At 39.6% G+C, this 27,620-nt stretch overlaps 2 protein-coding genes across 8 annotated transcripts in view; one reads left to right on the forward strand and one right to left on the reverse strand.

Annotated features, from left to right (window-relative positions):
- Positions 1-1,767: 1,767 nt before the first annotated feature.
- SMIM19 (small integral membrane protein 19) lies at positions 1,768-13,387 on the reverse strand. Of its 2 annotated transcripts, none has more exons than XM_082715235.1 (4): positions 13,261-13,387; positions 9,164-9,301; positions 7,449-7,573; positions 1,768-2,197 (listed from the first exon to the last, which is right to left on the reverse strand). In XM_082715235.1, coding segments are annotated over exons 2-4 (261 nt in total). In that variant the 5' UTR covers positions 9,298-9,301; positions 13,261-13,387; the 3' UTR covers positions 1,768-2,195. The 2 variants fall into 2 exon arrangements, with proteins under 2 accessions (XP_082571361.1, XP_082571360.1); XM_082715234.1 differs by having other exon boundaries at positions 1,768-2,201.
- SLC20A2 (solute carrier family 20 member 2) overlaps positions 13,288-27,620 on the forward strand; it is a 107,873-nt gene continuing 93,540 nt past the window's right edge. For 4 of the 6 annotated variants that reach the window (XM_082715165.1, XM_082715170.1, XM_082715168.1 and 1 more), the window contains exon 1: positions 13,288-13,426. The gene's annotated coding sequence lies outside the window, so the exon portion shown is untranslated. The other 2 variants (XM_082715167.1, XM_082715169.1) reach the window with 1 other exon arrangement.

Raw genomic sequence — 27,620 nt, forward strand, 5'->3', positions numbered from 1 at the left:
AATTGTATTTTCTAAGTTAAATGTATTCTTAGCCATGGAAATGATTTTTATTACGATAATTTTATCTATTTCGTCTCCAGCCTTAAAATAGTTCTGACATTACAACAATTTCATGATCAACTCTGCATTTCATTTATGAATCATAAAGACTTCCACCTGTATAGATCAATAACAAACACCTGTGCCCTCTGGAGGCTAACTCCTTCCTTTAGTGTGGCTGGCCTGGCCAGCGCTAGCTAAACACCCAGTGATTTACCACCATGAAGCCTTCCTGCTGAAGATCTTATGCGTTAAAAAGAGAAGAAAGGAGGAAAAGGAGAACACAAGTGTTAGTTACCAGTTTATTAGTCATTCCAGTTTTCTTCCAAAGAAAATAGTTTCACTGAACCCTTGGATGAGTGGGCTGGGGGTAGGGAGAGGAGAAGCGGTACTATCAGCTGGTGTGGCTTTGAAGTGTGGCTGCAGGCCTTCCAGCCCTTTCCCAGCTCAGCTGTTGAAGCAGAGAAACAACTTCAAAGGCAGACTCACTGTTGTTCCTGCCGGTGGGGGGTGGGGGGTTGGGGTGTGATTCCCATCAGTTGGCTTTAGAGAAAAAATGGGGAGGAATTCATCCTCTCCCTTGCCAAGGTTTGATGCTCACCAAAGGATCTACCACCTTTTGGTTTTGACTGTAGCTAGTGGAGGCAAACCAAAAACAAACCACAGTCAATTTCACTGGGACTTACATTTACTTATGTCCACTATTTTACAGATCATCTGAGATGGTCAGTTTTTGTAATTTGTCCAGATTGTGCAACATGTCAATGATACAAGGAAACTGCTCCTGCTCCTGATTATAGTTTCTGTTCACAGAAATATAAAGTGGCTTTCCCAAGAGCAAAGCAGAGTTTAAGAAGATTGTCCCCTTGCTGCTCTGCGACCTCCTGCCCATAATTTTAACTGCTTACAGTCCTGAAGTTAGTTTTTCAGTGTATGTATTGGTAGTGCATTCAAACCCTTCTGTGAGTCAAGAAAGAGTTATTCCATTTGGTCAACAATTCACCTTGTACAAGAAAGACATTTTTGAATAATAAAATTTAAAAGCAAATGCAATTTCCCTCCATAATTTTATTTGGTCTAAATCTTTCCATTTAAAATTTATGTTCTTTACTTCACAATTATAAAGGGAAAAGGAAACAATGCTTGAAATATTAACTCTAACTCTTAAAATCAAGACGAGCTTTGATTCAAAAATGAATTCTATGACAGTGATGGGGACAGGTAAACTTCCCGGTCACTAGCTTCCACAAACTTTTATTTAAATAAACTTGAAAAACTAGGTAAAAACATTTCAGTGTACGGTACAAGACAGGAGAGTTTTCAGGGAAGTTTAATTATGCTAGAATAGAAAAGTGTAAGGAACCGATCACATTAAACTTGAGAGTTACACGGCCAAGAAGCAAGTTGCCAACACCAGTATACAGGTGTATATTATTCAGTGGCATGCCTCCAACATGGTCCAAAGAAGACTGTTCTGATGGGGTGAAACTGGAGGATTTAAAAAAAAAAAAAAAGCAAACAAGTTCCTGAGCACACAATGAAGGGAAAATATTCCAATCACAGAAAGCTTCCACAATTAGCAGAGAGTAGAAAAGACAGTCTCCTGCACAAGTTCGGAAGCAGTGAAGATCGTTAATTCAATTAACGTGCAGTAAGGACAGCAGTGAGAACCCAAATTTGTCCACTACCTGTATTACATTCATCACAGAATACGACTGAAGAGGATGATAATCTTCCAAGGACTGGATTTTTATTTTTGAATTTCACAAAAATGTTTAAATCACAGTGGCATACTCTCCAGTGTCACTTCCAAAGATGTATTTCTATTCCTCACTGACTGTATCCTGAAGAAATAAAAGGTCTTCACAAGGTAAAATCACCATCCCTGGTTACAGTCTGTGCTTCCCCTGTTTCCCCTTCCCTCTTTTTTGGTATAATAAATGACTTGGCGAAAAATAAAACTGAGAGAAATGACAAGTGAAGTGATTTTAGGGACATAAGGTTTGGAAAAAAAATATGCTGTCCATGATTTAGTATACTTAGGAGCTTACTACCAGACTGCTGAACCATTACTTATGTTGTTCGTTTTCTGTGATTTCATTCCAACGAGAGTTGCACGCTGTCAGCTTGGTTTTGTGGCTGCTGATAGTCATACTTCCTTGCTATTCAAAAACAAAACAAAACACAACAACAAAAGAAAGAGATAAAATTAATAAAAAGTGAAAAATAATTATTAGCTAACATCATTAAATCACAGCCATGATTCTCAGTAAAGAATTAGCTTTGAATTAAATAATTTTTTATTAGAGAAAATTTATTATATTTTGTGATCCTCTCATTTCTCAATACTGCTGATATCCATTTTTATATATTTATTATTATTTGTATATCAAGATTATTCAGAGCTTTAAAATAATTTTTTTAAAGATTTTATTTATTCATTTGACAGATCACAAATAGGCAGAGAGGCAGGCAGAGAGAGAGGAGGAAGCAGGCTCCCCGCTGAGCAGAGAGCCTGATGCAGGACCCTGGGATCATGACCTGAGCTGAAGGCAGAGGCCAATAAGCCACCCAGGTGCCCCTAAAATAATTTTTTAATGAAGCTATTAAAATTAACATTTTTTAAAAAAGATTTTGTTGATTTATTTGAGAGAGAGTGTGTGTGCACGAGTTGCGGGGAGGGAGGGGAAAGCAGCAGAGGGAAAAGGGCACGCAGAATGCACTGGACATGGAGCCTGATGTGGGGCTTGATCTCACAACCTTGAGATCATGACCTGAGCCAAAATCAACAGTCAGATACTTAGCCGACTGAGCCATCCAGGCACCCCAAGTTAAATTAACATTTTATAATTTCCTTCTTTCTTATCTCCCACTTCCACCTTAAGATAAGTTAATAATACTACTTTTGTCCACATCATAAGGAATTTGTATTTCAACTTTTGAGTCTAAGAGACTTATTATTGAATGCTGTCATTGATATAAACTAGAAGAAAAACAGATAGGCATTCTGCATCCTTTCTGTACTTCTGAGAAATGTTTATTGAAGAAGAATGGTTTTAACCTGCAACTAGACAAAGTATGGAGTTAAAATCTTTGTGAATGTTAAAACTTTTCACTCTCTTCTTTAAGTTTTTACTAGCCAAGAAAGAGATACTATTTATTTATTCTACTCAGGGTGCATCCAAATTTTTGTGGCCTAAAGTTTGTACAATTTTGGGAATCCTCTTTTTTTTTTTTTTAAACATTTTATTTATTTATTTGAGAGAGAGACAGTGAGAGAGAGCATGAGAGGCGAGAAGATCAGGGGGAGAAGGGGAGACTCCCCATGGAGCTGGGAGCCCGATGCGGGACTCGATCCCAGGACTCCAGGACTGTGACCTGAGCCGAAGGCAGTTGCTCAACCAACTGAGCCACCCAGGCGCCCGGGAATCCTCTTTAAGAAAAAGAATTTTTTGTTATTTCCTCTTGAACTGCCAGACTGTCAGGACTAGATAGGTCACAAACACTAAGAAAGAGCCACTGTGAGGGAATTCATAAAATGTGCAAATCCACACATATAATATTTATTTATTTATTTATTTAAAGGCTTTACATATTTATTTGACAGAGGGAGACACAGCGAGAGAGGGAACACAAGCAGGGTGAGTGGGAGAGGGAGAAGCAGGTTCCCTGCAGAGCATGAAGACTGGTGGGGGGCTTGATCCCAGGACCTTGGGATAACGACCTGAGCTGAAGGCAGCTGCTTAACGACTGAGCTACCCAGGAGCCCCACACATATACTATTTAAAAGAAAAATGGCTTCTAAAGATGTTTGCATCCTTGTCCCCAGAATCTATGAATATGTTACTTTACAGGGCAAACAGGACTTTGGAGATGTGATTAAGGTAAGGACCTTGTGAGGGAGAGAGTACCCTGTATTATCTGGCCCATCCTAATCATATGGGCCTCAAAAATCACATGGGCCTCACTTTCCTAAGTGCAGAGAAAGACTACAAAAAAAGGAAGAATGATCCAAAAGATTAAATGCTGCTGGCTCCCAAGATGGAGGCAGAGGAATGTGGGTGGCCTCTAGAAGCTGGAAAAGGCAAAGTTACAGACTCTCTTCTAGAACCTCCAGAAAGAGGGCTCTGCTGACACCTTGGTTTCAGACTGTTGTAGGACTTCTACACTACAAAACTGTAACATCACACATTTGCGATGTTTGAAGCTACAGGATTTTTAGTAATTTGTTACAGCAGCAGCAGAAAACTAGCACACCTTATAAACACAGGGATTCTGATAAGTTATATTTTATGGCATTGCCATCAAAGAAGAAAAAAACCTCTATACTTAGTTTATGATAGTATAGACTGTGTTATTGAGTGTATTACTGCTAGGAAATAACTTCATTTTGACTGGGCATGCATGGAAACTTAATGTTTTATAATTTTCCATATAGAGCTTCTGCCTCTACATTCATTTTATTTTTTAGTATTTAAATTTTTTTAAGGAACTTTTCTTTTTGTGGTAAAATACACACAAATATTGCCAATTATAACTACTTCTTTTCTTTTCTTTTCTTTTCTTTTCTTTTTTAAGATTTTATTCACTTATTTGACAGACAGAGATCACAAGTAGGCAGAGAGAGAGAGAAGAAAGCAGGCTCCCCGAGGAGCAGAGAGCCCGATGCGGGGCTCGATCCCAGGAACCTGGAATCATGACCTGAGCCGAAGGCAGAGGCTTTAACCCACTGAGCCACCCAGGCGCCCATCCATTTGTATCTATTTCTAAGTGTACAGTTCATAGTGCTGTGCAACCATAACCACCGGCCATCCACAGAACTCTTCCGATCAGCCCAAACTGACCTCCACACCCATGAAACAAGAACTCCCCACTCCTTGTTCCCCAGGCCTCTGGCAACCACCTTTCTACCTTTCATCTCTGCGAATTTGCCTCCAACAAGTAAAATATGTGTTCTTTTGTGACTGGCTTATTTGTCTTCATAAGAATAATTGTGAAGCATAATGTCCTTAGGTTCATCTGTGCTGTAGCATGTGTCAGAATTTCCTTCCTCTTGAAGACTGAATGACATCCGACTGTATTTCTCTACCACATGTTACGTATCTGTCAAGGACACTTCGGTTGCTTCCGCCTTTTGGCTATTGAGATAATGCTGCTATGTTAAATGTTACTTCTTATTTTGAACTGGTAACATAGGCGGATGGTACAAAATGCGAAAGGAACAAAGGAAACAGTAAAAAGCTTATCTCCTTCCTACCTGATAGGTCCTGCAGCTACCACCCAGTTCCTTCCCGTCAAGGAACTGCTGTCACTAGTTAAGGTAAAATTTGTGCTTAAGACTTTAGAAGTTCTGGGGCGCCTGGGTGGCTCAGTGGGTTAGGCCTCTGCCTTCGGCTCAGGTCATGATCTCAGGGTCCTGGGATGGATTCCCACATTGGGCTCTCTGCTTGCTCAGCGGGGAGCCTGCTTCCCCCCACCCTGCCTGCCTCTCTGCCTACTTGGGATCACTCCCTCTCTGTGTCAAATAAATAAATAAAGTATTTATTTATTTAAAGATATGTGTATGTGTATACACATATGATATGTATGATATGTATATGTGTACACACACATTTTTCTATTTTTCTATTTTTTTTAGATTGAAATTATATTTCATTTTGGGGAGGGTATGTGCTATGGTGAGTGCTGTGAAGTGTGTAAACCTGGCGATTCACAGACCTGTATCCCTGGGGCTAATAATACATTATATGTTTATTAAAAAATAATAATAAATAAATTATATTTCATTTTTCTATTTTCTATTTTTCACCTAAAATTCCATTCCATCCAAGATATATACTTAGTGATATCTTGGGTGATCATCCTTTCTTCTTTCTTTCTTTTTTTTTTTTTTTTTTTTTTAAATATTTATTTATTTGACAGAGACAGATCACAAGTAGGCAGAGAGGCAGGCAGAGAGAGAGAGGAGGAAGCAGGCTCCCTGCAGAGCAGAGAGCCCGATGCGGGACTCGATCCAAGGACCTTGAGATCATGACCTGAGCCGAAGGCAGAGGCTCCAACCCACTGAGCCACCCAGGTGCCCCTCTTCTTTCTTTCTATACAAACACACACACACACATCTGACTTTTTACTGTAGACGTCTTTTAAAAATGTCCAGTCTTTTCCCCTTAAATCCCACACAGTCCCACAAGGTAATGTACGTTAATAATCTGACGCGTATCTTTCCGAGCCTTCCTCCATGCTTCCATGGTTACATAGGACATTTATATTACACATAGATAACACAAGGGATATTTTGGTCATTTGATTTTAAAAGAGTAGCATCCTGGTATATATACTATTTTATCTTGCTCTTCTCACTTCATAATACACCTTGGAAACTACTACTCTTTCTTTTTAAAAAAATTTTTAATCTTTTAAAAAGATTTTTATTTATTTGAGATAGAGAGGGGATGCATGAATAGAGGGGACAGGCCGAAGGATAGGGAGAAGCAGGCTCCCCACTGAGCAGGGACCCCGTTGTGGGGCTCGATCTCAGGACCCTGAGATCATGACCTGAGCTGAAGGCAGACACTTAACCAACTAAACCACCCAAGCGCCCAACCACAATTCATTCTTTTAAATGGTGGCACAAAAGGCTGTGGCTTAGGCATACAATTCATTCTGGCTCCATATATTTTAAACTTTATTTCTTGTCCCTGACATACATACTCATGGTGTTTAGTACTATCTGACTTATTAATAATAAGACATGAACTCTGGCCTTGCACATTGATATCACATGCCATATTCTTGTAAGCTGTTGGTTTTTGTTTTGTTTTGTTTGTTGTTGTTGTTGTTGTTTTAAGTAGGCTTCAGGCGTAGCATGGAGATCAAGAGTTGGAGGCTTAACAGTATGAGCCACCCAGGCGCCCCTGCAAGTCATTCTTATTTTGCTTTGGCTTGCAGTGATTCAGTTCTAATGGAAATGCCTGCAAACTCCACAAATACAAAATTCAAACCCAAACCAAAGTGGGTCCAACTCAACCTCAGCCAGATCCCCAAACACTCTTGGTTTCTTCAATGCTACTCCACATGAGGGGAAGTGCAGAAGAGGGCAGATTGGAGCAGGCAGAGACAGCAGTTTTAACTAATGGTTCAAATATTGAATTTTTGCAAAATTTATAAAAATATCATCATATGAGCACCTTTCTAGGGCTATTCTCAGGGTCCTGGATAGGCCCTGTACAAGCAAGGAGTCCTGAAGCGTCAATTTCACGGCAGATCTGCCTTTGCTAATACTGCTCTGAGCATCTAAAAGAGGCACTAAGTTTTCATTACCAACTCTTTCTGATAATTTTTGCTAATTGAATTCAATTCCAAAAAATCGATTTTTAAACATGCCTCCTTTCAACACAGAATATACTTACAGATGGAATACATTTCCAGTTGTTGTCTTAAACGGATTTTGCTCATTGTGTCATAAAAGCTGGGCTCTGATAAAGTTTCTGCTGTAGGTGGCACACTGAATATCCTCATAATTTTCCTTTTATTCCTACAACACAAAACCAATACGAAAGAGAGATTTATACTAATAGCTGCAGGTCTGTAATGGACTCAGGACTATAGTAATTAGAAGCTACGTTAAAAGGACTTAAGTAACAATGAGCTCATCCTCTGTCTCTGTGAGATGCTTCCTTGGCTCCAGTTTTCTTCCCCTAACTAAAAAGTATGCAGTTATATGTGTAAGGCCACAGAGCTCGAAGAAATCGAAGAAAGCTGAACACAGCCACTTCATATAACAAAGTCACATACCTCCACTGTGCTTCTACTCCTGCACCCCTCCAAAAATCAAGTATTCTATGGCAAAATGCACCAACTAGAAAATATCTTATTTTTCTCCTCCCTCTGGTGTCATCCAAATAAAGCTAAATTACAGGGTTAGAGAATAAACAGAATGTGAGTAGATCTTAATTTTGGAAAATAATGAATCACTGTATTTCTTAAATACAATAGCATGGCCTTAGTGGATCCATCTACTTAAAATCAACAACAGTGTCTCTGTTTTTAAAACAGGATGGTGGGGAGGAAGTGGTGGCTATTTTTGGAGAAAACCTGTTACCTGTGGAGCCTTCTCTCAGCCACCCCTGAGGCCAGGCTGTCAATGGGCCAGACAATCCAGATGGGGCAGGAGGCGGGGGTGGGGGGGGTTGGGGAGTAAGGTGGGTCATGTGGCCCAGAAGGGCAAAACTGCCTGCCTGAGAGCAGGTGCTACCCAGGCCAAACATCAATTATTTCTCAATTACTAATTACTCCGAACTCTCGAATGCTTTTTTAACCTTGGTGAAGAATACCAAGAAGCATGTGGCTATAAGGAGAAGTGACTCCATCCAACTAAAACTGCCTTTCTTCTTCAAAGCACCCACCCTTTTTCTTTTTCTTTTTTTTTTTTTTTTTGGTATTTAAAAGAAAGGAGCCAGGGAGTATGGAAAAGAATAAATTATGCTACAACATCTGGAATTAAAGCAGGAAATATTTATTGAGGATTTACACTATGTGGCATGCCAGGGACACAAAGGTTAAAGGTCAAAGTCCTTGTTCTGAAGGAACTGGAGTTTTTGTGGAAGGGACAGACAAGTCATCAGGTAATACCATTATAATTCAGTAAGTGCTATCATATGGTTGTGTACAAGAATCAGAAGGGAAAGCTTAAAATGTGTGAGGAGAGAATTGCTAAAAACATAGGAATTTGAGTTTCTGCATTTCAGGAACAGTAAACCCAGGCTGGATGGTCAAACTAAGCTATATTAGAAATATAATATATGTGTATATGTGTATGTACGTGTGTGTATATACACACACACACACATATATATATAATATGTTATATATTTAATGTATATAATATATATAATATAAAGCCGGTCAGGGTGCCCAGAGCTGGACACCAAATCTTAAAGCAACGGGCTCTTCAAAGCCAAACTGGCATCCAGAGCTCGAGAACAGACCCAAGGAGACAGTACTTCCCTAGCAGGAACAAAAATACTGATGAAATTATTTGTGTGCATTTAATTTGGAACAAACAAACATGTGAACTTTTGAAACGCCCACTTTCTTTCCAACCCTGAAACACTAAAACAATTACCTCTTGGCATACATGAAGAGGACAAAGCTAACAAGGATCACTACCAAGTAGACATTGGTGGCTTCGTTCCAGGCCTCGTGAACGCTGTAATCCATAGAGCCATCGTCCCCCATCACCCTGTAACCTGCAGGCATGGGGCTGGGAGAAAGAGAAGGGAGGAGGGTTTCCGTTAGTGCTGGGAAGACCATTTGTGGAGGGGCTGGCAAACAGAAGGCCTGCTGGCCAAGTCCAGCCTGCCACCTGCTTTTGGATGGCTCAGGGGCTAGAGATGGTTTTACAGGTCTACACAGATACACTTTAAATAATTAAAATGTAAAATGTACCTGTATAATATCCTTACTTTTTGCTTCCCAGCCCTTGAAGCCAAAAATATTTACCACCTGGCCCTTTAAGAAAAAGTTTGCCAACTCCTGGCCTACATAACTAGGGCAAGTAACATATTTCCCCTTATTTTTAATTTTGAAACATTTTGTTTTCTGCATGAAGGTGAAAACTGGAGTTTAAAACCCCAATTACGAAAAGATAACAAAAAGGATATATGGCTGAAATGTTACTGTCCAGCTTTTGAACTGTAACTATCACCAGATAAAAGTACCAAAATATTTTATTTATTTATTTTTAAATTTTATTTATTTATTTGACAGAGAGAGAGAGAGAGAGAGCAGAAGCAGGGAGAGCAGGACAGCCTGATATAGGACTTGATCCCAAGACCTTGGGATCATGATCTGAACTGAAGGCAGACCCTTAACCGACTGAGCCACCCAGGTGCCCAAAAGCACCCAAATATTTTAAAACACAGACCCAAACTGGCCGTGATGTTAAAAAATATCCTGTCATGCTCATGATGGCACCCTAGAAAAGACAAGACTGCCCTCGCAATGCTCTTCCACTGGCCTCTCCAGCGAGTGGAAAATGTTGGAAGCTTTATCTAGTTTTGGCCTCCTGGCCAAATATGCTTGAAAGAAGCTATGGGATAAAAAGTTACTTTTTGCTATTTACACAGCTGTGACTTCTATTCAAGGAAATGGATTCTTTGGACATTTCCACAGAAAGTAAGAATGGTAAGAGCCAGTGTATCAAACAGCAAGTATAAGAGTAATGGTTTCCTCTTTGTGTTTGAGAGTTAGTTGAATTTTTCCTTGAAGAGAAAGTGCCTCCCTTCTGTTGGACATAAAAGGTAAGTCTAATAAGTAAAATGACCTACTATGGGAAAAAAACCCAAAAGCATTTTTAAGACATTCTATAAGAAGGAGAAAAACTGAACAAGTGATAGGTGATCAATGTACTGTAGTTTCTAAGAATAAGACAGTCATTTTCTAATTCCAAGAAAAAGAGTATCTGAAAAGTCCAAGAAATTGTTTTGCAATTTTTCTCTAGACATCCCACAACAATGAAGGCAATGCAGACATTCTTGCACTAAAATATCTTCCAATCTCCTGTAAGCCTCCAAAATGTCCTGTAATGTAGATCTGGCTTAGTAAGTTAATAAGTGTGCATTAAGGGAAATGTCTGTTTTCCTTCCTATAGCTCACCTCTGCATAAAAATGAATAAAATTCTTCCATAAGTTTGCTCTTAGGCCAGGTGGCATGTTTCACTGTTCTGACATCTGAAATTTTTGTCAGATGTTTGGGGACATATTGTATTCATTTATGATAAAGTGAGTGTCATGAATGATCATATAACTTAGCTTCTAGACACTGAGGTCGAGAGTGAAAACTTTAAAAGACCTATTGGTGTCCGATGAATATAAAGATTGGTCTTGTGAAAATTAGCCAAGTATTAATAAAAACAATTTATTTTAAATCATAAAAATTTATAGACATAAGATCTAAATATTATTTAAACATCACACCAGACCCAATTCCTTGATATGAAAGACTGACTACAGATTTTTTTTTTGAGAGAGAGGAAGACAAGGGGCAATTTGGTATATTCACAGTTTTAATTCTTATTTCCTACAACTAAACTCCAGAATTTCTCTGAAAGTAACATTATGATTCATAGTAAGTAATCAGTCTATTTTAGAAATGGAAACTTTTGGAAGACAAGAGACTATAATTATCTTTATGATTTATGGAATCTAGAATTTTGCTGGTGCTGAAAAGTAACAACAAGGAATGTGTTTTGGGCAAAAAGAGATGACATTGAGTGTCTGATTTGAGATGCTGCAGAAGGCCACAGACAATTATGCCACAAGGGTGGTAGGTTTCTGGGTTGGGAGCTGTTAAATTCAGGAAGAAATAGGGGACATACAGCAATGGCCACTAGAACATTTTTCAGGTGTCCTTTACCTGCAAATTACGGAAGTGTTTCTGACCTGTTTTCTAACACCTGAATGGATCTGACCCAGGTTAATTTCTTGCTTCAATTTCTCACAAAATTCTGTTCATGGGCCACTTAATAAGGGGTATATTCCTACAGAGCTTGTCTTCATCCTGCTACAAATATGTCGGTCTTGAAAAGTATTTAGAGAAGGATTTTGAATTACTACTGACCCAGAATGGTAAAATTTTAACATGAATGAAACAACATGTATTATACAACATCATTGGTATGCAATGACACTGCCATTCCACAGTTCCAGGGACACGCACTTGAATTATTTTTAGTACTGTAGTTGTGAAAGATTTGCACTGAGGGTAGGCCTCTCCTGCCCAGTCCTCCAACATGACCAATGGCACGACTTTGCGAGACTGCCAGGAATAAGGAATGGCCTTGTGAGGAGTCATAGTGCAGACCCATGGCCCACATGTGGCCTGAACTATGACCGTCACCTCCCAGCACGCTACAGTCTAACCAAGTGTACACATACATACTTGCTAAGTAGTTACTTCCTACCACCACAGCCTTCTTCTAAAGCAAAATGCCCATGGGCATTACAATGGTGCATTCCTGGGAAGTTAATATTTCAGCAAGATCACTAAGGTAGCAAGCCATGTGCCTAGATCGTCATTGAGGGCTCTTTTGAGAAAACTGAACTTTTTTCACATATTTTTCCTGGACACTAATGCTTGAACAATTTCGGTAAGGAAATTCTAGGATGAGCTGAATTAAGATCCAAGTAAAACATTAGTATCCAGAGACAGAGTTCCCAAAATATAGCAACTAAGGGGTTAGTTTTAGTTTGATTAACTTTTAAGTTGAGAACTAGGTGAAAATTTTCAAGGGATCAAGTGATTATATCCTAAGTTTTAAAATCCGTTTCCTGATTTCAGGTTCCTGACTCCATATCTAGGTGGTTCTAAAATTGTGTAGCACTTGTCATTACGCCTCATTTGGCCTCTCAGAGCTTTGCTATCTGAATACAAATTCGGATTAGAATCATTTACGCAGTGCCTTACAACACAACCCACCGCGTAAATGTAATTTCCTTTCTCTGTCCTCTGAAACACTGAAGGTTTGAGCCCCTGAATCAGAAGGGTACGAGGTAACAGGCCTTCAACCAAGAGGAAGGAGGCAGTGTGTGGGGTTCACCAGTAGGGCAGTCCGCATGCTGCATTTCTGCCGGAGGTCCTGAAGCTCCGTTTTACAGAAGAAACCGGGAAGGTGGGAGTGGTGGTTACGTAACTTGCCCCAAGTTGCACAGGCCAGGGCTGTCCCATGCACCTGACACCCAAACCTGAGCCCCTCCAGTCGCGCCCCCGGCTGTGCGACACCCGCTCCTCCCGGAGAGAAATCCAGCCGCGGGGGGACAGAGTAGAACCCCCTCCCAGGAAGCGACCACGGCCGCCCCCGGAGCTGCCGGGACGGCTTTGGCGCTTCGCCGCTCGCAGGCTGCGAAACCCTGCGCGATCCGAACACACCCGCGCGCGACGGCACCGTCCCCGGTCGCCGGCGCGGCTGCCTCGGTGTATCGCCCGCATGGCCCGCACTCGGAGCCTCACTATTCCTCACGACCCTGAGAGGCTCGCGGCACCGGCTAGGATCAGGGCCCCCGTCCGGCAACGCGCGGCGGGCAGCGGTCCCTTCCCCCTCCCGCGCGAGGCCCCGGCGGTGAGGGCGGGGCGGGGCGGGGCGGCGCGCGGGCGAGGGGGCGGGGCCGGGTGACGCGGCCCCGCCTCGGGCCCGGGAGGCGCGGAGACGCGGGTCCACTCACGCTGCTGGCTCGGGAGGCGGCACGCGGCCAGGCTGCTCCGCTCGGGGCTCTTTCCCCTCGGAGTGTCGCCGGACGCGCGGGGCCCGGTCGCCGAACGGACCTGGACGACCTCTGCCTTCGTCATTTCCTGCCGGCCCGCCGGTTTCCGGATGAAACGAGGAGCCAGGTCTTTCCCCCCGCCCTCCCCGCCCCCCTTTTCAGTGTTTGAACGGGAGCGACGCCGCGGCTGCTCCGGTGCCGCCCCCGGGCGCGTGAGTGGAGCCGGGCTCCCTTTCCCCTCTCCCCGCGGCGCGTCACCGGCGCGCCCCACGCCCTCCGCGAGCCCCCGGCCCCAGCCCGGAGCCCCCCGCGGGCGGGCCGGGCGGGCCGGGGCGCCGGGCGCCGGCGCTGGCGGGGGGTGTCGCCGCCCGCGTCTGGAAGCCCACGTGGGTGGAGCTGTGGTGCGCCAACACCGGGCGAGAAGTAGCGGGGACAGGTCGTTGCCCGGAGTTCCGTGCCTCTTCCCGCCCCGCTTCGGCGCGCCCGGGCGTGACTCAAAGCGTGGGAGGGGGAATGTGCATGGTCCCACGAATCGGGGTTAAGCTGGGCAACACGAAGACTTTTTTTTTTTTTCCCGTAATGAGGACATAAAGTTACTTTTAATATTTACTTTGATACCTCACTTGAGAAAGCATATGCTTTCCACACTGTCTTCCCACTTCCTCTGTCATAATAAATGTTGCGTGGCTGAGACTGTTGTTTTAAAAACTGGATGTGCCCAGGATGCTGCGGTATTGTCCGTTGAAGTGATTTTTGTGTCTTTAAAGAAAAATAAAAAATGTGTGTATAGGGACTTGAGAAATAGGTTTTCTGGCATAAGACAGGTAATGAATTTATGCAGGATTTCAGCATCAGTGTGGAAGTCATCAGATTTCAGTGGTTGGTAGCAACCTTGGGCATAAATGGTCATTGTCCACGTGCTTGAGGTCTTAACTGTTTATGTTGAGCTAGTTCTCTAGGGTCAGCTGACTGCTAATTATAATTCATCCTAGACCTTGTACAAGTTGTAGTCTTAATTAATAAGCAGAGGTAAGAACTAGCATTTAGCCCAAATCCCTTAGCAACTTTTCTCTGCCTTTTCTTGTGGCTCATTCTGTTAAAATTGAACTCACCTTTGTCTGGAGAGCATTGCTTCGTACAGTAAGGTACTAGCTTTATTTATAGTATTAATACATGTTAGTTTTTATGTATTATATATACATTGCCATATATATGCCTTATAACCATTTAGTATGACTTTGAAGTTGGAACATTAGGAACAATAATAACGGATAATGTTGAGTATTGCCTGTTTGCAGGACCTGTGCCAAATGGTACATGCTTTATCTCATTTAATCTTCTGGGATAACTTTTGTGTAAGCATAGGTTGCTCAAAAATTTTTGAATACATGGGTCTGATTTAAATAGGTCTAAATTTGGAGTATGTATATTATTAATTACTTCTGTTTCTGCTTTTGCGAAAAAGGGTGTTGGCAATATAAAATGACTCAGTGAATTAATATGTTTTTCAAGTTGGAAGATGTCTTTAAAATTGCATAGAACTGCAATTATTCTCTTTACTTGGGTATTGGATAGTTTCTAAAGCATCGTGTCTCATTTATCCTAATTCCCATAACACACCACATTACCCAATGAACAGGCTATTCTTGGACATTGGTAGAAGGTAAATGTTGGGGAAGCCCTAATCGCCTTCTGAAAGTCTCCCTCCTACCATATTTTTTCTAAGTGGCATTCCTAATTAGGGATCGACAAATGATGATGAAACAAGAAAAGTAATTTTCCAATACCAAACCAAGGAAATAAAAATCAGTGGATTGGTTATTACTTTGTTGATGAGTCTAACATTCGTGGGTATACAAATGTTAAGAATGTTAGATTATTTGCATTGTGGGGTCTCTTATCTAATTTTTCATTTTGCCTTTAATATCATAAGCAGTTTGGAGTCCAGTACATTGTGCATTAAGAGGTGAACATTTTGACTGGATTTAATTGAGTAGTTTTGACATCCTTAATCAAGAAGTTTATTTTGACTGTGTTTCCAAAAATACAATGATTTGTATAGGCATAACAATGATGAGAGTGATGGTGAGTTCTAACAGTTTGCAACTTGTGAGAGTGGAAGTAGATGAAAAGGACTGGAGAGGACAAGGGAGATGTTTTGGAAAAATGCATCTTATTTGTGATGAGTGCACATTGGACTTCACCTGTCTCCTGATTCTAATGGCCCAGTTGTTGGAGAGGAAGAGATTGGGAATGCTTTGCTGGTCAGTATTTATAAGAGGGCTCGTTTACCTCCAGGCCTTCTTTTGGGGAGGGGATAAGTAGAGAGCTGTCACCGATGGAACGATAGAAGAAGAAAAAAATGCACGTATTTTCTTTTGGAGTTAATACTTCCACCCATCGTGATTAACAGATTCTTGTCATCTTGTCACCACATGCATCTTCAGGCACTTTCCTTGTAGACGTTTGATATTTGTGGGCAGCCGCTGGTAGGGCAAGTGAAGAAAGGAAAAAGGGGGTGGATTGGGGGTAGAGACAAAGCTCAGGGGTATACAGCAAAGCATTAATGGGTTTTTCATTTGGGCAGAGTTTAGGAACTGGGCCTCCAGTGGCCTCTGTTATGAAAATCAATCCAGTAGTATTAACTCTATGTGTTTAAAATCTCTTGTATGTTATTTGTATCCAGATATATGGAGAATATCCCTTTGATGTGTTTTACGAACAATGGAACATTTAGAATACAGTACATGGAAGTTAACTGAATTTTTCATTTCTGTATGTTTGTCGTTGTTGGAAAGTCAGAGCGACTGTGATACCAGCATTGGCTCCTGTTTGTAAGGCATTTAAGCAATGTTGTTTCATCCTTTTGGGAGATAAGTTCTTCTCATTCCTTCAAAACTTGGCTCTCATGTGGAGTGCCCTTTGAAGCTCCAGAGAGCAGGGATCTTTTCTCTCACTCATTGCCATATCTCCAGAGCCAAGAACAGAGCCTGACATATAGAAGGTACTCACTCAGTGACTGTAGAATGAACAAAAATACATCGGAATCCTCTTTTCTTTGCACTACTGAAGTGGCCCGGCCACTCCAGTTTACCTCCTTCACAGAATCTTCAGCCCACAAAAAGATCTTTGAATGTTCGATGTTTATGCCACATACTTTGGCATTTAATCCTTTATGGCTTTATACTGTTATATGAGCATTTCCGTGTTTTGTTTTCCCCATCTAAAGTAGAGGCTACTTGAGGGCAGAGAATATATATTGATAAAGTACTATTGATAAGGTACTGTTTCTTTATTTATACAGTATAATAATATCTACAGAGTAGGTTTATATTTGCTTTCTTTTTTATTTTTTTTTTAAAGATTTTATTTATTTATTTGACAGAGATCACAAGTAGGCACAGAGAGAGAGGGAAGCAGGCTCCCCGCTGAGCAGAGAGAGCAATGCAGGGCTTGATCTCAGGACCCTGGGATCATGACCTCAGTGGAAGGCAGAGGCTTTAACCCTCTGTGCCACCCAGGCTCCCTTTAATATTTGCTTTCTGAGTGAATGTTAGATACCATAGGGGAAATGTCAGAGATACTGAAAATGTGATTCCAGTCTTCAAGTAGGTAGTATTTTAGTAGGCAAACATTGTGTACAACGGTATGAGAATTTGCAGTTAAATGAAACAGCGTAATAATAAGAGTTAACATAGTGCTTAAAATGTGCCAGATACTGTTCCTGGAGGCTTTGCCTGTTAATTTATATGAATCTCATAATGATCTTTTGAAGTAATAGGTACAGTTAGAATTCCCTTTTTAAAATGAGGGAACTGAGGCACAGCAGGGTAATTAAGTTACTTGCCCCAAAATCACAATGCAAATAGTAAATAGGGAGCCTGGCTATGAACCCTGATGGTCTGCCCCCCCAGACAGTGTCATTTCTGTGGGAAATTTACTTTACCAAAGAAGAGAGATCTAAAAGTTGTTACTACTTTTTCAACTACCAAAGAAGAGAGATCTAAAAGTTGTTACTACTTTTTCAACTGTAAAAGCCTCTTTCAGATTTCAGAATAGCATAAAAGATTGCAATGACTGCACTGCAAAAACAATGCTGTGGATTTTCCAAATACAAGCGTCTGACAAATGGTTACGGGACAGTGTTTTGAAATGACTAAAGGCAAAGGGAGAGAAACTGAATTTTGAATCTCAGAGCTAAGCGAGGGTTATAACTCTTTGTAGGTACTGAATTCTAGGACAGTGATTCAGCAGGAAAACTTACGTGAGCTATAATATTGAATGATACTTGATGTCTTACTGCTTTTCTTTTTTAAACACTTACTAGATTCATCCCTAGTGGTAGTAATTTACCAGGAAGTGAATGTTACTGAAAGTTTCCTATGTGCTTCTACCCATTTGCTTTGTCCTTACGTGGAATCTCGATCCACTTTTTCAGCTTGTCTTGGGCAGTAGAGAGCACTGTTGGGGCCAGGAGGCCTCTTCAAACCAAGAACTATTTCTTTGGTGGAAAAAAACTGTTAAAATTGTGCTCTTAATTGGATGACAGACCTGGAGGTGAAGTGATCCTGAAGCTGTGTGCAATTGGATGTGGGGCTGCAAGATGAAGCAAGATGAAGAGAAATGGGATTCTCTGAAAACCCACTTTTGTGTCCCTTTTGTCAGGAGCTGACAGTATTATTTTGGGGGTGTTGGGCATCAACAGAGTCACTGAATCTAAACGGCTCCAGAGATAGGGGAGTACATACGTCAGCACCCCCACTGTCCAGGAATCAGAGGAGGAAGTGCCCTTGAATGAAGCATGGGCCCCAGTCCTGGTTAGCAGCCAGGGAGGACACACGCTCTGCAGGTATAGTATTCTGTGTTTTAGATCCTTTCTGCTGGGCAGGAGGTCGTGTTGTTTGTCTTGGGGAGATAGCTTTGTAATTTGAGTTGTCACTTTAATATCAGCACATATTTGTGGATGGCCTGTCAGGGAAACAGCTTATAAGTATGGATATTGTCGCACCCTTGTGTTCTATTTAAACATCCTAGGAAATAATTGGAGCTAAAATAATCTATGTTGAAGTGTTTTTCTGACTGGTGTGTTAGCTTTAATCTTAATTTCAGGTTCTTCTCTAAATGGGGAGTGTTAGGGAAAGAGAAGATGAAGCACTGATTCATTTATTTTTGTTCTATCAGTATGGGATAATTTGATAAAATCTCTACTGCCCCATTGGATGAATTTTAGGGTTTTCTGAGCAGGATCCTGAATATGATCCAGTGCTGATCTAGTGCAGTGGTTCTTTAAGTAGGAGTGTCGGTCAGAATGACCCAGGGTTTATGATGAAAGTAACAGATCTCTTAGCCTTACCCTAAAGATTCAGATTCTTTAGAGCTGGGCCTGGGTATCTGTATTTTAAAGGATCCTTAAGTGATCCTAGTGCCCACCTCCCTCTGTAAGTACCAGCCTTGTATTTTATACATAAGAAAAGTGAGGCAAAATCAGATGACTTGCCTAGAGCTGCTGCAGTGGTACCAAGATTGTATCACCAGATAACGTGTAATTTCAGAATTTTATGGCTGGAAGAAATTTTCCAAGTCAATTCAGTAGCTCATTTTACAGCTTAATATAAACAGTGCTTGTTCACACAATTTCCAAGTTAATACATGAATGCAGCAAAATTTGTGTTTTCTCAAAGCCTGATTTCTGTCCTGGCCATGGTAAAGATTAAAACTTCAATCACCAGAATTTCTTTACAATTTTAACAGATGTTTTTGTATTAATTTCAGGAACTGTCCATTATTTGCAGTATTTTTTTGTGTACTTTGTGATGCTTTGTTAAAGTTTCTTGAAAATATAGTGTATTTAAAGCTGAAGTGAAAGGTTAAAATTTTTTTATTTAAATTACTTATTTTTTAATCTTAATTAAAATGTAGTACTGTGTGAGAATTTGTGCTGTTTTATTAGAGTTTCGTGTTTTTAAAATCTGGTTGATTTTTAACTTTTGTAAAAATTTTTTTTTAAGGTATCTTACTTTGGAAAAAGCTCAGCGTGGCTTCTATGTCGCCTTTGAGTATTAGAGAGAATCCTGTTTTGAGCATGTCCTCAACAGAGACCAAAGAACCAGGTTTATTCCTTCAAAAAGTCTCCTGAAGCCTGTGGAGCAGCATCCTTTTCCAGAAGTCGATAATAATATGTTCGTGATGCCTGTGAATGGACTATATGGCCAAGTGACTCATTGAGATATTCATGGAAGAGTGGTTAAAAAAAAAAAAGAAGAAGAAGAAGAATAAAAGGCAGATTTCAAGAAGCCCACCAATATCATTTCGAAGTTTTGAGGAGTTGAAAGAAGATAGTTCTGAAAATATGAGTGAAAGACTCTAGCACATATCTTTACATGTTTCTTACAGCACCTCTGTTAACCCAGCTGCTTTTGTGTATAATATTTGAGTTACTTTCCTCTACTGCAATAGCTGGTAGTCCCCTCATGAACAGAGTTTTATTTCATGTGGATGGAGAGCTAGTGGCTACTAGGAGAAATGGGAAGGGCTACAGAAACCAGCTTCAGCTCGGTAATTACTACAGGGACAGAATGTTGATGAATTGCTTCTTCATAATGCGCTGCTGTTTGTTCACAGTCTTGCGGCTTTAGATTCATCTTTTATCTACTCTCAGCCTCTCTGTGTGCCTGCCTTTTCTTGCACAATTTTTTTAGCCTGAAGATCTAATGACCATATTTTTTCAGTTTAAAAATAAGAATTACATCTTCATAAATAGATCTCTGTTATTGTTCTCTCCTGCCCAAGGTTATTTTCTAAGATCAAGAATAGAATAATTTCCATTCGTTTTTCAGATTTGCTCTTCTTAACTATTTTTATATTCTTGTTCAATGTTTGGTTTTCCTCTACTCTTTTTAGGTGGAAATGAAGGATGATGTCTGTGTTGTGTTTTTAGTTATCTAGGAGACCAGAATAACATGGATTGTAAAAACTTATAGAAAATTTACATCTTTTAACCATTACTCTTTTAAACTTGTTTTAAACCTTCATCAGACTTCTTCTTAGCAATGTTGATATAAATACTACCTTCTTACTCTGCACTTTCCTTTTTGGGGGAAGCAGTAAGAAGCAGGGATTTCTCCAAATGCTGGTTAAGTGCAGAGTGAGAGGAAAGGAAGAGGGGAGAGAGCACTTTTGTAACTAGCAAATGAAGCAGGAGAGAAAAGCTTTTGTACTTAACAAATGAAGCATTTGGTCATTAAAGTCATTAATGTGTATATTCACATTTTCAGTATAAAAATTGGTTTGTGGCTTACAACTAAAATCATTAAGAGTAAATTTTATTGTTTTCAACCCTTCTTACTTTTGCAACTGATTCAGTTGACCTGATCCATAGTTTTCTTCTTTGTAAATTGAGAAAACCTCTATATTTATGAATCAGGTTTTATGCAACAGAGAGGAATGTAGGCAAAAGAGCAGCTTTTAAAATTTAATAAGCTGAAATTCCAGAAACCATTTTTTAATAAATATTTCCTTCCCTGGTAGGCCTATTTACTTCACCCATTTTTCTCCTTTCTACCTTATCTGTTTATCACCTCGTGTCACTTTTACCTTTTTTTTCCCCATCTGTCCAGAATTCCTTGCTTGCTATCTGTGTTTTGCCTACTTCCTGCCTTTTCCATGATTCAGCCTCCCTTTGAAAGTGATTTCTGTTCTTACTGTCCATTTCCTTGGGTGGGCCTCCTTCCTACTCTGTTGCCTCCAAGTCTTTTGTTGTTATCTCTTGCAGTTCAGCTTCTGTCATCTCTAGCTCTTCCTGTTTTACCGCTCACCTGTGTCCACCTCACTTCCTGTCCACTTGCATCCCACTCTCCTCTCCCATCAGTGGTGATCTTGTCTCCACTGCCCTGTCTACCGCTGTCAGTATAAGCTCCCTGACCTATTGTGTTTCATGCAACTCTCATCCCTTCTCACCTCTTAATCCTGATGTTTTCTTTCTGTACTTTATAGTCATTGTGCATTTGCCTTGTGAGCTCTATTTCTGTTTTTCTTGTCCCTGGGTGGTAGGTATTACTAGATGGATTTGTTGTCAGTATTTGCATAGAACACAGATTCTTGCTGTGTATTTCCTGGGTAGCCAGGATGAATCAATTATTATTAACTTTTCTTGGAACATTGAGCTTCCTGTGTTTTCTGCTTCTAAGAATTAGATTAGTATTCTAGAAGACTAATACTACTTTAAAGAAAGTCAGGATAGTCCTGTGATGCTGTATTTTAACTTTTTATCCAAGGGTTCGTGACATTTGAATTCACTCCCTTGTTTTGAAAGATTAAAAAAGACATCCAAACCAGGTTTGGGGATAGGAGTGGGTGGAAGGTGGGAAGAGAAAGGTAAATACTAGAAAACGATTCATAGTCAATTTCTAGAACTGGAAAGAAAACTGAAAACAAACCACATGCTTTAACATTTCTTAGGTAAAAGGTCCCCTAACTGAAGGAAAAATACCATTAATTCTGTTAACTAGTTTGAGTTCTAGGTCATCTGTATTTTTACATTTCCGTTTAAGTTCCAGCACCTTTATTTAATGTTTAACAGAACAGAAACTTAATTTTGTAAACATTCATTTTATTTTGAGAGATTTGATGTCGCCTTAAATATTAACCTGTGTCATTTTATAATTACACTGTAACATTCTCAAAAATGCCGTTAACATCTGACTGTTAGTTTCTCATGTGGGAAAGCACATAAATTGTATGGTTTTGCCCCTCTGAACTCTGTAGTCATGTTATAATGAAAAGGTAGCTTATTGGCAAGCTTTTATTTTATGCTGTTGATGATATGTTGTCTTATGTTTTTCCATAATTTTTGTATATACTGAATGTGGAGTGATTCTGTAACTGAGTTTTCTATAATGTATCTGAACTACTGGAAGTAGACTAATGTAAGTGTAGATGCAGCTTTATGAAACTTAAAAAAACAAGAGCCCTGTACACGTAATGTGCTGCTTCAGATTTTAAGAATAACCATACACCCTGGGGTCGATTGTATGGAACATTCTTTCTAGCTGAGCCTTCTCTAATTGTGGTGGTGGTTGAGCATCTTGAAGCTGAAGGAATGGCTACTGATCTGATAATGTTTCTGTAATATTCACCACCTATGAGCAGCTAGTAAAAATAACATCAGAACTGTGGATAAGCCACTAAGAAGAAATTTATGTAGATGTGCAAAGTACAGGACTATGTTCTGGGATTACAGAGATGAACAAAGCATAGTCTATTCTCTCTGGAAGGGAAAATTGGTAAGTAGATGATTGCAGTACAGGATGGCAAATGCTAAAATACACATGTATAGTAGCTGTTACAGGAACAGACCAATTGTGTAGGTCAAAAACCTAAGAAAGTTAGGTATCATACATATATAACCTTGACTATATATTGTGTATAAATTCTGACTGTGATATAATTGCTGATGTCTCCCTTATTACGTGGGCAGGTTACTCAGAGTGCTCAGACTCCGTGTCTTCCCCTTGAAAGAGTGATAATTATTTAGGAGTGTTCTGTGTATTAACTGAGATAATATATATGAGGTACCAGTTATGGTCCTTTATTCAATTATTATTTAAAATTTGGAGAACACGATATAGGATTATACTTCATTTCATTATAATATTGCTGCTCAGAATGCTTGGAATTCCCATTTTAAATTTGCTTTTAATAGTTTTTAAGAAAACTAAGCTTACTCAAAACCTTGTAGTCAGTATCCTTTTTTTTTTTCTTTTTAAGTCAAAAGGAGGTTATTTGATCTATTTGCCAGTTGTAGTTCTCAGTGACAGTTGTCTGTTCCCGTAAATCAGAGCTGTTCTCAGAGAATTTAAAATTTGCTACCATTAAATGTATTTGACAAAAGTGTGCCACAGGCTTCTATAAACTATTTAGCAAGAGTGAAAATATCATTGGAATAGATCTTTGTAATGATTGCTTTTGGGAAAGTTGGGTAAGACTTACTGGGGACAGAAACTTTTGAATATGTTATAAAATCAGTCTTTGTATAGCTGTAGTCCCCACACTGGATTATATATATCAACCCGAATAGATTTCCCGAATTTTATCTATGTTTTTGTTATTTTAAAAGGTGTTTAAATTAACTTCCTTTAACAGAACCAAACTGAACAGCCTGCATTTTCTTATGTAGTAGGAAAAATTGGCCCAATAATTTAATATTACTTTGTTCATGGTTGATTAATTTTTTCCTAAATTAATGGGTCTTTAAGATAAGGGTGTGTGTACTAGACTATATGATAAATCAGGCTGGGCAAACTTTTCATTTGATGAAACAAATTGATTCTTCTGCTCTGGGTGTTTTGGCCTTGTTATAAAAGTCCACTCAGTCATAACAAGATTAGACCGGTCTGTCACACTGTGATTTAAAGATAAAACAACCAGCCCAAAATTATGTTACAGATCAAAATATATGTCTTGTTTAAAGCATCTCTATTAAAGTTCATGATTTACAGTCATGAGATTTAAATAGTTTAGTTTGTATCTTATGGTTGGTATTTATTCGTATTGACATAGTCATAGATAGGGAAACTATTTCCATAGAAAGGGAGACTTGATATATTAATATTCCAAAACTTAGTTTAAGCTGGTTGTGATTAGAAAAGTGGCTTTCACTTGTGTTCTCTGGAAGATTCTCAGGTCTGTGGGCATGTTAATAATGATATGTTTAATTCCCATAATATTTAGTTAGCAGAGGTATTTGGGAAATTGCTGCAGATGTAGAATGAGCTGAGGTACGTTTTTGTCTTTTACTGTTTTGTCCCTGTTAAGTTCTTAGAGAAACTAAACTTTTTTTTTTTTTAAGATTTTATTTATTAGATTGAGAGAGAGCATGCAAGCAGGGGAGCAGCAGGCAGAGGGAGAAGCAGGCCCCCTGTTAAATAAGGAGACGGATGTGGGGCTTGATCCCAGGATCATGACCTGAGCTGAAAGCAGATGCTTAATCACCTGAGCCACCAAGGTGTCCCAGAACTAAATTTTTCTAATAATGATTTATTTTTTTCTTGGCTTTTAGGGTCCAGAAGTAGGGCCAGGCTCTTGACATACACTGAACTCTTTGCTACTGCTAATGTAATTCATTCTAATAAATTTGATGTTAAGAAATAGTTTTTATATACTGTCCATTCATATATAATGTATAATGTATGTTTACATTGACAAGGGAGTAAATGCTAGGGCAGTTCTGCAGAACAATAGGTTTGTTGTGTTACGTATTTCCTACTATAAAAATGAGGACATTGAGGGAGGTTATTGAACTGCCCAAGGTCACACCAGTAAGTGGTAAAACCAGGAATTTAAGCTAAGTCTGGTTAAGTCATGATCATGCTTTCATTCATTTTTCCATACTAACTTTTAAATTATTTCTCCTTGGGGCACCTGGGTGACTAAGTGGTTAAGTGTCCAACTCTTGGTTTTGGCTCAGGTCATGATCTCAGGGTCCTCGGAAGGAGCCCTGCATTGGCTCTGTGCTCAGTGAGGAGTCTGCTTTTCTCCCTCTGTCTCTGCCCCTCTCCCTGCTCGCATGCTCACTCTTTCTCAAATCTTCAAAAAATAGAATATTTCCTCTTGGGAAAGTAAAATTTACCTTTATAAATTTACATTATTTTGAACCAGGGAGTACTTTTATTAATCCTGTGCTGTATGCCTAACTTTTTCCCAAAAAAATAAACTTTGTTTATAGTATATAAGGTTATAGAAGGCTCAATGTTCAAAGTAATCAATGCTTAGCAGAAAGAATAAAGTCAGATAATACAGAAAAGTATAAGAGGGTGGTGAAAATCACTAGTAACTAACATTCAGAGGTTAACATTTTGATGTATAATCATGCAAACATTGTAATAAAATACATATATGTATATTTTTAAAACAAAAATAGGTTCATAGCATGGATATTGTCTAGTAATACTTGTCATTATATATTGGCCATAATTTCACATCATTGTTAGTTTATATCTTACTAAATTTTTTTTTAATTTTTAAAACATAATTCTTTTATTTTAGAACAGTTTGGATTTATAGGGAAATGACACAGTACAGAGAGTTCCCAGACTCCCCTATTATTAACTTCTTACATTAGTGTGGGGCATTTGTCACAATTAATGAACCCAAACTGATAATATTATAATTGACTGAAGCCCTTTTTTGAGATTTCCCTAGTTTTTACCTCATGTCTTCTGTTTCAGGATACCGTCCACAATTCCACAATACATCCTCATGTCTCCTTAGGCTCTCTGTGGCTGTAACTGTTTCTCAGACTTCCCCTGTTCTGCAGGACATGGCACTTTTGAGAAGTACTGGTCAGATACTGTAGAATGCCTCTGCGCTGGGATTGTCTGATGTTTTTCTCATGGTTAGATTGGGGTTATATGGGGTTAGACTGAGGGAGGCCACAGAAATGAAATGCTATTTTTATCACATCATTTCAAGGGTGCATCCTATCTGTGTGACTTTATTGTTGATATTGACCTTGGTATCCTGGCTGGGGTGGTGTTTGTCAGGTTTTTGTATTGTAAAGTTATTTTTTTTCCTCTGCTTGCTTTCTTGTGCTCTCTGGAAGGAAGGCAGCCCACACTTAGGGAGCAAGAATTGTGCTCTACCTTCTGAAGGGCAAAAGCAGAATTTCTGCCTATATTATTTGGAATTCTTCTACACAAGAGATTTATCTGTCCTCTCCCATTTATCTCTGTTGAGTCATTTATTTGAATCAGTGTAGACCAATGGATATTGATACTTTCGAGTTAAATCCAGTATAACTTTATTGCTCTAATTTTTCTAGCTGTGGCCATTGGGAGTCTTTCAGTTGGTTCCTATATCCATAGACCATACTTTCAGTTGGTCCCTATATCCATAGACCATATCCCAATTGTGGGTTAATACCTTAATTTTTTTTCTTTTTTTTGCATAGCTGCATGGTATTCCATTGTAAGACTCTACAACGATATAGTTAGCTAAACTCTGATTTATGGTAATCTGTGTATCAGATTTTTCACTGGTATAAACAAAACTGCGATGAGAAGTCTTCAAAATATATTTATGAAAGTGTTGTTTGATAATTAGGAAAAATTGCTGTATTAAAGGGACGGCCTTTTATACCCTTACCTGAGGCAAATTTCTGAAGTGTGAGCATTTTCACCTTGCCTATGAAAAACAGTGGTATATTTATCATGTGGTTGCTTCTCTGTTTTCTTTCTTTTTTTTTTTTTTTTTAAGATATTATTTATTTTGGGGCGCCTGGGTGGCTCAGTCATTAAGCATCTGCCTTCGGCTAGGGCATGATCGCAGTCCTTGGCTCCCTGCTCAGCGGGAAGTCTGCTTCTCTCCCTGCTACTCCCCCTACTTGTATTCCTTCTCTCGCTGTCTCTCTCTGTCAAATAAATAAATAAAATCTTAAAAAAACAAAAAAGACTTTATTTGTTTTTAGAGAGAGAGCACGCACACAAACGGGGAGGGATAGACTGAGAGGGAGAAGAAGCAGACTCCCTGTTGAGCAGGGAGCCCAATGTGGGGCTTGATCCCAGGACTCTGGGATCATGACCTGAGCCAAAGGCAGACACTTAACTGATTGAGCCCCCCCCAGGCACCCCAGTTTTCTTTTTCATGTGATGAGAGCTGTTGGCAGGGGTGGCACCGGTGGACCTAGAGAGCTGCTGTGAGATCACATCTTGCCTTCTTCAGACACCTGTGCCTACTCAGTATAGAATCAGTTACTGTACACAATAAACTCTGTTGGGAAGAATAAAACAGCATTCTCAAAGAGTAAAAACTTAAGAACTGGAAACAATCTTAGAAATCATGTTCCATCCCTGCATTTTAGAAATCGGAAACTTGTACTACAGGGTAAGATGATTGCCTGAGTTTTTGCCATAATGGAAGCATTTAAGAACCTGAATTTCTGGGGTGCCTGGGTGGCTTAGTCGATTAAGTGTCCCAACTTTTTATTTCGGCTCAGGTCATGATCTCAGGGTTGTGAGATTGAGCTCTAAGTTGCTCTGTGCTGGGTGTGATATCCAAAAACAACAAAACTTGAATTTCTGCTCAGAATTCCTTGTTATGTGAGTATATTTTGTATCCTATTGCAGGGATATATACAGTTTTTATGTTGGAAAATTTCAAACACATACCAAAGAAGACAAGATAGAATAATTCATCCCCATGTCCCCATCTCAGCTTTACTTGTCATTTTGTGGCCAGTCTTTAAACTCCATTATTTTAGAGCATATCCCAGATATTAAATTATTCATCTGTAAATATTTCAATATGTTCAAGAAATCTTTCTCAAA

Source organism: Mustela nivalis (assembly GCF_964662115.1).
Source record: "Mustela nivalis genome assembly, chromosome: 20".
Lineage (NCBI taxonomy): Eukaryota > Metazoa > Chordata > Mammalia > Carnivora > Mustelidae > Mustela > Mustela nivalis.

What these genes read in the sequence shown, in the direction of transcription:
- SMIM19 (XM_082715234.1), bottom strand. Translation starts at nt 9,297, where the DNA reads ATGCCTGCAGGTTACAGGGTGATGGGGGACGATGGCTCTATGGATTAC. An exon ending in CTCTTCATGTATGCCAAGAG is followed by an intron (nt 7,574 to 9,163) that starts GTAATTGTTTTA and finishes TTTGTGTTGTAG; the next exon opens with GAATAAAAGGAAAATTATGA. An exon ending in ACTGGAAATGTATTCCATCT is followed by an intron (nt 2,202 to 7,448) that starts GTAAGTATATTC and finishes GTTTTTGAATAG; the next exon opens with CAAGGAAGTATGACTATCAG.